The sequence below is a fragment of the Rutilus rutilus genome, assembly GCF_951802725.1.
Source record: "Rutilus rutilus genome assembly, chromosome: 3".
NCBI lineage: Eukaryota > Metazoa > Chordata > Actinopteri > Cypriniformes > Leuciscidae > Rutilus > Rutilus rutilus.
Genome location: NC_140211.1, coordinates 25,459,697 through 25,471,464, shown reverse-complemented (window position 1 = coordinate 25,471,464; position 11,768 = coordinate 25,459,697). Strand labels below are relative to the sequence as shown.

The following is an 11,768-nucleotide window of genomic DNA, read 5'->3' as shown; positions in this document are numbered from 1 at the left end:
TCAACACAAATATATCATATCTGCTGATGGTGCGTTCAGGTCCTCCTGGGAACTTCGTAGGAGGAAGTCGTGTTTAAGACGGCAGGTGCGTTCAAGTCACTTTTGTCGGAGTAAGATGGCGGTGTACTTTCTCTGAATTAATTACAAAAGAATAGGCTACAGCAAGGTTCTTAAACTTTAGTTCTAGAAAATGAAACTACAAAGAAATGTGAATCAGGTGTGCTTTGCTTTTTTATGTTTTTAATTAATTTATGGAGCCACTGCAAACTTTATTGTTACATTACATTGTTATATTATAATGCCATCATATTCTGTGCAGGCAATTAGCTTACTTCGCTGTAAATAGAAAAGCCAGACAAATTGACAATATACTTTTAAGTATTGTGGTATTCCGCCATATGACACGCCCCCAACTTGTAAAGATCGGAGAGAAGAAAAACGGAGAAAACCCAGAGCTTCGCATTCGTATTTACATTGTGCGTTCAACTCGTAAATACGATCTTTATGACATGACTTGAATACAAGTACAGTTATAGAAGAGGTATGTGGTTCACAATTGTATTTAATTGTTTTATTTGTTGGTATTACATTTAATAGATTAGCCTACACTTTAGTTGGTTTAGTCTGAGATTTCGTTCTATTTACACACCATTTTGACCAGCAGGTGCCTGCAAGGCTTTGGTGTTTTTAATGCTTCGAAACAATGATTCGTTTTGCGAAGCAATTGGTTTAATTTATTCAGAGTTTCGAAAGCTTCTTTTTATACCCATCACTAATGAACGCCAATATCGACAACAGTGAAAGGTCCAATACTTTGAAAGCAAATATATAAAAGGCGCGTGCAGTGAAATTTCTCAGCCAGCAGTTCATAACGTAAACTAAAGCAAACTTGTAGGCTACGCAGGTGGGCAATTAACGTTTGTTGTCAGTGTTCCCTTTAGTCATAGTGGAGCAAAACAGAAGCTTGCTATGCAAATGTAGTTAAAGGAAACCTTTAGCAACTTACCTGAACAACGCACGACATGTGACTGTGAAGGTAACTCTTTCGCCAACTGCAGCACTGAGGTTTATGATTCCCAGATCAACACAAAAGCACAAGGTAAAACGCTCGCGTAAAAAATGTTTCTGGCCTAAGGACCTCTGCCTGCCATTCATGTTTTCATTTAATAAAGAGTTTCATCATACTCTTGACAGCAGAAGAAAAACTAGACATACAAAAAAACGTTGTTTCAATTTTCCCACAAACGTTTACAATCACACCTTTCCCATGCAAGCAGGCGGATAACTTTACTAAGCATGGCGCGCGTCAGATTTTTTGTGTGTGCTTTTCTACAATGGTAAACACCACAGTTTAATGCAAATAAGAGTTATATTGAGAAAAAAAATGCTCCTCACATAAGCTTAAACTTTTACACTTTTACATTGAGGGTGTACGTGTCATCATCATTTTTGCTCTCTGGTCTACACGATTGACGTGTTCAAATGACATTTGGGTCATTAGTTACTCAGATAAGATAATATGAAATGTGTTATGAAAATGTATATAAATGATTATATTCAGATATCTAGATTCATTATAGTCTGTGTACATTATTTTACCAAATCTGCTTCTTACCTTTTATTATTGATTTATACAGTAAAATATGTTTAGATAATAAACTCTTGGATTTGTGTGCAAAGTTTAAAACAGTGGAAGTAAAACATCTGTCAGACTTCAGAATAACTTATTTTTCGGTGCATTTCACATCAGGTTCTCAGTGAACCTTTCTGATCACTGACAGATTTATTATTTTACATTTAAATAAGGTGTGCAGTTGAATAATCCTTGAGTTTATATCACCTTTCTTTTTTTCATTTATCTTTCTTAATACAAAAGCATTGACTATTGAATAAGAAATCAAAAACCATGTCACCAGCTTGTACTATTTAATGACAACAATAATACATCTGAATTTGTCGTTTTTATTTAGTACCTCTACACTTTTGCCCTCTGCACAGTTATGGTAATGGCTTTTGCACAGTGCATCATGGGAAAAATGCACAATGGAGTCCAGAGAAGCCCTCATAAAAATAACCCAAAACATTTGTGTTCAAAGAGTTCGCTTTTAATATTCATTTACCTCTTATAATTATTCCATTATTGTTCTTCAGCTTTCATTTTGAAGAGGCTTTGATCTGAGGAGGTTGTACAGAACTGAGATTTCAAATATTTTGTAGAAGCTGCCAGGACAAAGAGATCAAGCAGAAGGATGGCATTTGTTGATCTGCAGCGATGTGCCCTTACTTTCCCTTTGAAAACTCAGAACAATGTTTTGTGGGGAAGGCAGATGACTTCAACCTACTGCGGTAATGCATGTATAAAAGGAGTCATTCCAGAGCGACCGCTCCAGTGGCTTAACCTTCAGCATTAGGACTAGCATACAAGGCACAGACACAGAAAAAAAATTGTGTGCTTCTGTATATATAGCATTTTATAATGTCTTTCAGTCTGACATTGGGCATGAGTTTTAAAACAGGGCTCTTTTGTATGTCAAACCTCATGTTTTAATGGATTTCCTATAAAACTGTTCACCGATCATGGTATTCAAATCACAGCTCTAGCAAAACTGCCCCCTGATGGCGTCTGGAAGTGATCCTAGCCAAGGAGGTACGCCACATCTAACGGCAGGCTGCACGCTCTTCCTTCAGCAACCATCAGGCTTTTTCCTGTGGTGCGTGTGTGATCATTTATAGGGGGCTTAATCAACATGTATTTAGTGCATGTATTTTGTGAATCATTTTTATAGGACCTGGTTGCCCGATTCTGTGTACATAAGCCAAAGGTTGTGCCAGATCTGAACACGGAGCCAACAAAAAGGGCCACCGTGACATTCAAAGAAGGGGCTGTTAACCCTTATTTCACAAACTATTACAAGGTGCAGTAAATCAGAGACTAATAATGCTAGTAGAGCTTCATAGACTCTCAGTAAAAAAAAGTACAAAAGCTCACTGGGGCGGTATCTTTTCTGAAGGGTGCATTGTAGTACCTTAAAGGTATAGCACCTGAAGTGTACATATTAGTATCTTTTGAAAGGGTAGTGCCCTAGTGACAGCTTTTGTCCCTTTTTTTTATGAGAGTGAATGGTCCTTGAAACACTGCCTATAGAAATTTGGTGCTCCCATCCACTAATTATGTTTTGTACCCATGACTTTCCAGTGCCACAGGCCCTCTGACATCTGAGAGCTTCAACGGTGGGTCATACAAACAAGAATATGAAAATAAAACTGAGAACAGGGGGTTGGAGGAATGTATAAAGTCAGCAAGAAAAGAAAATCTCTTTTGAAAAGGGAGCATAATCATTCTGAGAGCTCCAGTGTGGAACCTAAATAATACAGTTCAGGTTTTGATATAACTATTACTGCCTGGGAAGAGCGCTTTGAAGTTAATTGAAACCACTGGGCAGCAATCTTCTTTATAGCACTGACAAATAACAGTTTCCTCCAGCTTATCATTGAAGGTTAGGGCACAGGGAAGCACATGCCTGTTCCATATGCCCACTCAATACAAATAAAACTCAAAAGGCCTCCCTTTTCTCCCAGGCACACCATGGAGGACACTGAGAAAATAGTCACGGACAGGATGTGGGAAGGACAAAATTGGTCTTTCAGGTCGATCTTGAACAACAGCCTCAGTGTCTGACCCCCATTACTGTTTTAACCAGACTTTACCACCTCTTTAGAATAACCACATCACAACTTGATAATGCTACATTAAAGCATAGGTGGCCCAATATACTGTATGCGCTCAGAAGGAAACCTATTATTATTCAAAGGAGAGACTGCTTTTACTTACAAGCTGTTTTCCAAACCATGTAGCCGGTTCTGGTTCTAATATATGAGCCGAGCACAACGGTCACTAAATTTGTCTTTAATGTTCCTTATTGTTTTTCTGGCACAAGGCTCTTTTTCACCTTTGATTTCAGCCCAATGCAGTCTCTCTCTCTCTCTCTCTTTTTTCTACATGCCTATTATATTTGTGGGGGTAAAACACAGGCCCATCGGAGGGTCATCCGCTGTCGATGTGCTGCACAATAACACATAACATCCCCCATGTTGAAAAGTGAGAACAGAGAATTGGCCAGACAAAAGACAGGGAGGATTTGATGAGCTGCAGGAGTTCAAAGCTTTCCGTCTCGCTCTATTTTTTTCTTGAACCCCAGCTTGTACCACATCTGAAAGCGCGCTGCCCCTCAACCTGCGTTTAAGTTGCTGATCACGTATTAAAAATATGCTTGAACATGATGAGAGGGATGACTGGATGCAGAACAGGCTGACAGGCACCGGCTCGAAGACACAAGCCACCGCTGATGGGTCTGCGAAGTCCCAATGCTGAGCTTTTAAACAAGCCTTGATTGACAGGTGTAATATATAAAGAATGGTTTAACACGCACACACGAAAGAAACGTTAATTGAATGATTGGATGTGAAGCATAAACAGACATGAACTTTTGTTTCCTAATAAAGCCATGACAGAATAATAATTTCCTTTCCATTAGCTTACAAAAGAATCCCCCATAGACACATGTGCTTATACTCATATCCATATGGAGCCACTTTGCTCAAGGTATTTTTCAAACACATATTTCCCTCCAAAGCTAAAAGAGAAGGGCGGAAATGTAAGTTATAAATAGGAATCAAAAGAGCCCTCCTGTTTATTGCAACAAGATGACAGAGACACCGAAATCTTTGAAAGTATGAGTGCTTTGAGCTTTTTACAAGACAGGTGAAGAGAACATGTGTGTTCAATCTGCGTACCAGGCTCGCCTGGGTCGGCCCTATCATAAAAGAAGAGAGATTACAAAGAAGTCTAATGAAGACACTGATCAAAGTCTGTAATGCTAATACATAGCAGGTGTTTTGAAACCTTTTAATACCCCCCTGGCCCTCCGCGGGGCTCGTGCCTGTATATCTTTCACAGAGCGGGTCCCTTTGTCCTCGGCTGAAACTGGGAACCAGCGGAGCGCTTTTCAACACCGCTTCACGTGCATTACGAGATATCTGTTGACCTCATACGCTCAGAGGGGGTTATGTCCATGTCATACACAAATGCTGCTACATATTCTATTACAGCTCAAAGTGGTGTTTTTGGAAAATGGAATATCCTGCTTTGGGGCCCTTCAGCTGTACAGCACCTGGGCAAAAGCTGGAGAAGAGGTTGTAAGAGACCTGGCAAAGACTGACTTTTTGGAATACGCTCAAAGCACGATGACTATTTCTGCAGGAGCTGCAAAGCTCTGTTTCTGATTTCCATTCATTGAAGGCCAGGGCAAACCTCAGGAGAGTACAAACAGTGGCTAAGCTGCTGTTTTAACTTATGTGTTATTAAATCTAATTATGCTGTAATCATTTATTATTAATTTACACCCTGATGTTAATTTGCCTTCTTATTGTCCAAAGAAACTGCACCCACCTGCTGTGATCCTTGAGTCAAATTTGAAAATTATAGTGATATAATCAGATTACAGTACGGGGAATCCTTAAAGAAAATGTGTTTTAATTTGACCCTATATGTGTTATATAGCCTACACATTTTTGGTCAAATTTGATTTTCATATGTAATTTAAATTAATATGAAATTCCAAATGGTTTGTTTTATAATGGACTTGTAGTCCATTATAACATCTATAAAGACAGCATTCATGCTTTCAATATGGAACTATAGGCAAATCTAGACAGACTTTCTTTTCGAAGATTATAAACAGCAACTTAAACAACACACACACTCTTTTTGCTACTGTAGAGAGACTGACAACCCCCCTCAAGTCACATTCCCAGTGAAATGCTCTCCGACAGATGCAGTGAGTTTGCTTCCTTCTTCTCTGAGAAAATCAATAATATCAGAAAGGTGATCAGCACATCCTTGAGTGTGCTGGGGTCAGATAGATCAGACCACAACCTCAGAAAGTAGTTACTATGTCTGACTTCAAAGAAATTGATGGCACAATTTTGGAAGAAACCGTACAGCACCTTAAAACATCAACCTGCGCTCTTGACACACTTCCCACATCTTTTTTCAAAAGTGTGTTTAACTGTTTAGTAGCAGATCTCCTAGAAGTGGTAAATGCCTCATGTCAAAGCAATAACTAAATCAGCATACTATCATCTGAAAAATATTGCAAGAATTAGATGCTTCGTTTCCAGTCAAGACTTTTTTTTTTTAAGAATAAGCAATTAAATCTCTCTCTCTCTCCCTTTACATGTGTGTGTAATCAAAAGTTCATTCAAATGTAGATTGTTTTATGTATAGATATGTTGTATTTTTTTAACACACACACACACAGTATTATTACACTATTATTATTATTATTATACTATTTTGTTTTCATGATATTGCATTTATTTAAATACTCTTAGAAAGGTCACAAAACCTGGTCCGTGATATTTATAACGTATTCTTTCTGAATATGCAAATAAAAAAGTCCGAATCACTTGGTTAAACCTGAAATCTATTCTAAGCTCAGTTTCCCATTACTCACTGCAGGGCAAGTCACTTGATCAGATAGTTACATATTATTAATAGGCTATTACACATTTAGTAAAACAATCAATCTTCTAACATCACATCTAGCACTGCATGCGCATAATATCTATTACAAACCTCTCTCAACACAACTGCGAAGCTTGATAACCCATATCCACTTCCGGTTCTACTCAAAATACAAGCGTGGTTTTCCTGGCGCGAGGATTCTGGGAAATGCAGTCCTAGCCGGAATGCCAGGTACGACTTAAAAATAAAACACTTCTATAAAATAACAACAACGTGTTCATTGCCGTTCACATTTCCTATAAATTCATAAACATCGCTAAGTGTATAATTAAATATACTCAAGAAAATTCCACACGCTAACGGCACAATCTGAAGACTACATAGCCCAGCACGGCGCTCTATGAAACCGAGGCAGGGTAAACAGTACTTCAGGAACATGAAAAGATCGGATGACAGTGAGAGGGAAAAGAGGAGAAAGGTATCGCTTATAGTTTTCTCTCAGTTCGCCAAGCACCACATGTAGTTGTGGAGTTTGTAATACACCGTACAGCGTGTCCGTTGGGGTATTGCACGCGCTGGTTGGTGCTGTGTGTTCATTTGAAGTGCGCATATGTGATGCTGCTGAATGCTCCTGTAATGTTTGCTTTCTTTTATCGCAAGAGTTCTCTGTACAGAGTCATCCGGCACACACGAGTGTGTGTTGAGGCACAGCGCGGGGGGAGTGTTTTCTCATGACTGCCACACACTGACTTTGCCGGAATGGCTTGTGTAGCGGCATTGCAGTGCTTTCAATCATGGTGCTAATGAATGAAGTCAAGAGAAGACGCGTGTCCATGTTTTTGTCACTCTGCAGGTGTATCTGTTAAACCAACTATTCCCAATTTATTGAAGCGCATGTGTCGTGTTTTCGGACTTGACGGGTGATTCATCCATGAGCTGGTCTGGAAATGAAATGGGTCGTGTTTTTAATTTAGCATAGACTGTGTAATAGAAATACCGGTTGTGGTGCAAGCTGTATTTATCTGAACTTTTAACTTTTTCAGTGTGTCATTTTGTGAAGCATCATGGTGTGAAACTTGTTGGACGTGAATGTATATACAGATACAGTGATATATTGTACATATCCCCTGGTTATGAAGTGGTTTATCCCACTTAGGCTATTACCTTAACAGTTACAAGGACATAGAGAAATGTTAATTTGAAGTTGTTTTATTTGACAAACATCTCGCTTACATGAACACCATATAGCTTTTTGCATTCAAGCAGGTGTACTTTTTATCAGTTCATGCATTCAAACCCATGACCAATAAAAATCTAAATCTATATAAAAAGTATTCCAGAGATTAATAGTGTTTTCTCTCAGGGTCACAAATTAATCAAGGCAACAAATACCCCTGAAGTGAATTTCTTATCTAATAATAATACTTGATATATTTTGTCATATCCCATACTAGGTCTGTCAAGTTTGAAGTAATAAAGGATTAGGCCTATACTGTGTTTTCATATGGATAGAAAACAAATGTCCTCTTAAAGGGTACAGAATGCATCAAAAATCAAATCCAGGACCAAATATTGCCCCTTTAATGAGAGATATGGTAAAGGTAAATTTCTAGCACCTGTCTCTAATCATTAATTAAATAGATGGAAGTAAAGTTTAACGGCATAATGGGATATTTAAAAATGTTAAATGTATTTATAATTGTACTTGACAAGTTGACATGTCACTTTCTGATATGGTTTGATAGTCAAAATGCATATACTAATTAGCCTATAGGTGTTTTGTTTGCATTTCAAAGTGTTTGATTTGTTAGTCGACACGACTTCAGTGAAGTTGTTCAGTCAGCAGCCCATTTCTCTTCAGTTATCTCTTTCTTGGACCATACCATTAATTTCCCATTCCCTTTTCTTTATTTTGTTCAGTTGTAGTCCGCTCTCTCTCTCTCTGATGCATGCTTTTGGATCATGTCTGACAGCAGGGAATCTATGTAGTGTGGTTCCTCCACTTTACTGCAGCTGCCACAGGGACCAGATGAATCTCCATCTCTCTGAGAACTTGATCCAGCTAGTCTTGGGTCTGTACAGCAGACGGACAGACGTAGCTCTGCTATCTTCTTGCCACAACTCATCTCTCTCCTTCACAAAAATAAAGGGATCAGGGCAGAAAACCGCAGATCAGCTAGACAGAGGGACTGGTGTGTGTATTCCTGCGGTGCCTTAATATAAAATGCATGTCCATTAAATCATGATATTAAATATAGGAGAGTACATTGTTGTCTCAGCCATAAACATGTGCATTTATGCCCAAAGACTAGCCTATAGGATGTAGCATGTGAACTATCCTTCTCAAAAAGGAATTATATTTATTCTTCAGCTTTGCCAGGCATTTCCTAACCATATGTGGCACATGTGTATGATAAAAAAGACCACTTCCATTATCATGCACTAAAAAAGGGAGACTATTGGCTAATAGCCTATTAAAAACTGACTTCATGCTTTTAGAAGTAGCCTTACATGGCCTTCAACCCGAAAATACTGTTTTAATAGTTGATCAGGAGACATTGGACAATCTGAGTTTCTGGTTTTAACGTTGCCAGGGTGACCACAAATATCTCACTGAAGTATTATTCAATTATAAATGCCATTTTGGCCTCTTTATTGTATTTGCAGAGGGATGTGGGCCCTGTTGTTTTTCTTTCCTCACAGTTATGAAATAGAAAAGTGCTTTCTAGTTTTTTTCCTCCTTCCATCTGTTGAGCATGTTTTGCATTTCTTTGCACTCACAACCTTGTTGGCATTCGTTGCTGCTTTTGACACCTTTGTTGATGACGGCCTGGTATTATGATTAGCTTTTACTGTGATGAATTGTGCATTTGATTAAAATAAATAAATGTAAAAAAAAAAAAAAAAAGTAGTTAAATAAATAAACAAAAATTGTAAAAAAAAAAAAAATCCACAGCAGCAGTGTACGTGAGGAGCACAGAGGGTTGCCAGATGTTCAGAGGCTTTCACTCCTCCCGTCCCATCTCTCAGAGAGTTCTCGGCTCATTGGCTTTCTCGGCTCGTGTGTTTTGCTGGAGAAAGCTGTTTAGGCTATTTCGTTTCTGAACACTCATTAAAATGTTTTGTGTTCCCCTTGGCAATTCTGTTAAATTAACAGCTAGCTTCAGTTCAGGCCTGATTATGAGGCCACACAGCCAGTCTTGATTAATCAATTTCTCCCACAAAATGTTCCTCTGTAAATTAGTGTTAAAGTAACGATTTATAGGTCCTAATGCCGAGCCGCTGTCATGTCGGAGCCGGTGTTTTAGCGGGAGGTGGTGTCACTTTCGGCGTAATCAGCAGCTTTTCTGCCCCCCCCTTGTCGTTTTCCCCCTCTCTGTTCGTCACCGTATGCCTACGTCCTATTAATGAGTCCATAATAGAGAAACAGTGTCGGACAGCCACATAAAACACACTCAGGAATACATAATTAGACCGGTGTTCAAGCTGTGCTAGGGGCAGATTTATATCCGGTGATGCAAAAAGAAAGAAAAAATGAAAGCAAATACGCAGGCAGTGTAGTGTAGCTCATGACTTCTGATTCCTGAAATCTGAAAGGACGAAAAAACAGGCGAGGGAAACGAGGGAGGGTGGGAGTGTTGGAAAAAAATACTGCCACAGTTGATAATGATACCATTACACTAATGGAGGCAGCAAATGAAGTAGCAGGCGGACACTGTGCTTTATTGCCATAGGGGGTCGTTTTCTGCTGCATTCCTAATGGCTGGAACCGCTGGTATTGATCAGGCCATCATACCGCTAATCCACACGCGCATTACTTACTGCCACAGCACCGTGTCAGTCTTTCCACTGCTGCCACCCACAGGCCCTGCACAAGACCCCACAAAGCCTGTGATTTAAGGGTCGAGGGTTGGATGGTGGTCATTGAATGTCCCCTTAGTCAGTCTTTTGTTTTATGATACACAGAGGGATAGTGAGTGGACTCGGTGATTAAGTACAGGCATAGCCTAGGTGTTTGTTTAATTAAGAGGTAACACATTATCTGCTCTTCTGCCTTTTTTATGGTAGTTAGTCTGTGTTTGAGTTGAACCGTGAGTGTGCCGCTGTCTTTTCTAATGGTTTGGAGCTGTAAATAAGTCTAGGCTGATCCATATCCATTGGTGAAGCCATCTGCTAAATGGCAAGTAAAAACACCTGCCTTGCCAGATCCTTGATCAAGTGTTTTACTGGACTCCTGGTGAAACCGTTTTCAATTAAGGAATGGCTGATATAACAACACTAGGCTTCAAAAAAAGAGGAAGCAGATTTTTATTGTGTTTTCACACTTAACACATCAGATATTTTTTAATTGCTGTTTTTATTTATTTATTATTATTGGATTTATTTTATACAGGTATTGTTTTTATATAGAGTTTATATATATATATATAATATAATATAATATAATATAATACAATACAGTAAATGTAACAAGTGTGCAATAAGTGTTTTTACATTTATTATTGCACAGTAGTGATATATTTCTTTCATTCATTTACTCTGCAGCATGGGTAGGCTAACTCCTGAGTCCTCAGTTATGCCCAAATTTCATTACACTACCTTTCAAATGTTTTAGAAAGTCTCTTGTGCTCACCAAGTCTTATGCTCACGATTTGATCAAAATACAGTAAAAATGTAATGCATCCTTTCTGGATAAAAGTATGAATTTAAGTATTAATAAAAATAAATAAAAAAAACATTGCACTGACCCCAAACTTTTGAACGATAGTTTAAGTCACCTGAAAGGTTTATCTTTACGTCAAATGTTTGAATGAACTTTTAAAGTTTGTGTCTAAGATGAAAATGTTTACTTATGTAGGCTAACCTTTAAATGAGTGACGAGGTACATCCTTAGATTATCCTATGTTCTTTCCGAACTTTTTTTTTTCATGAATGCTCCAGTTCCTTCCGTAAGCCCTTAGCACCTGATGATGAAATCCGCTTCATCACTAATGGCTTAAAGCTCGATTAACATGTACGTACAGGCCTTACTTCAGCTCAGCCCTGTTCTGCTGTCATCTCCGCAGCCCCTGCCCGGCCTGAGCCATCAGTCTCGTTTTCCTGTATCAGCATATCGGCAATAACCTCTGCCCTCTGCTAATCAAACACTTCACCTTAAGGGAAACATTCATTCAGCTCTCTCATTATGATGGCTTCTGTGGTCATAAAGATGTATATTTATATTTCCCCACCTCGTTGCTCT

The 11,768-nt window shown here is 38.7% G+C and overlaps 1 protein-coding gene across 2 annotated transcripts in view; it reads left to right on the top strand.

Annotated features, from left to right (window-relative positions):
• Positions 1–6,926: 6,926 nt before the first annotated feature.
• Positions 6,927–11,768, top strand: part of fto (FTO alpha-ketoglutarate dependent dioxygenase) — a gene marked incomplete at both ends in the record, with an annotated part of 141,085 nt that continues 136,243 nt past the window's right edge. The window contains one exon of one of the 2 annotated variants that reach the window (XM_084403508.1): positions 6,927–7,004. In XM_084403508.1, the coding sequence (XP_084259634.1) occupies positions 6,927–7,004 (78 nt within the window). The remainder of the gene's footprint in view (positions 7,005–11,768) is intronic. The other variant, XM_084403509.1, reaches the window with a different exon arrangement.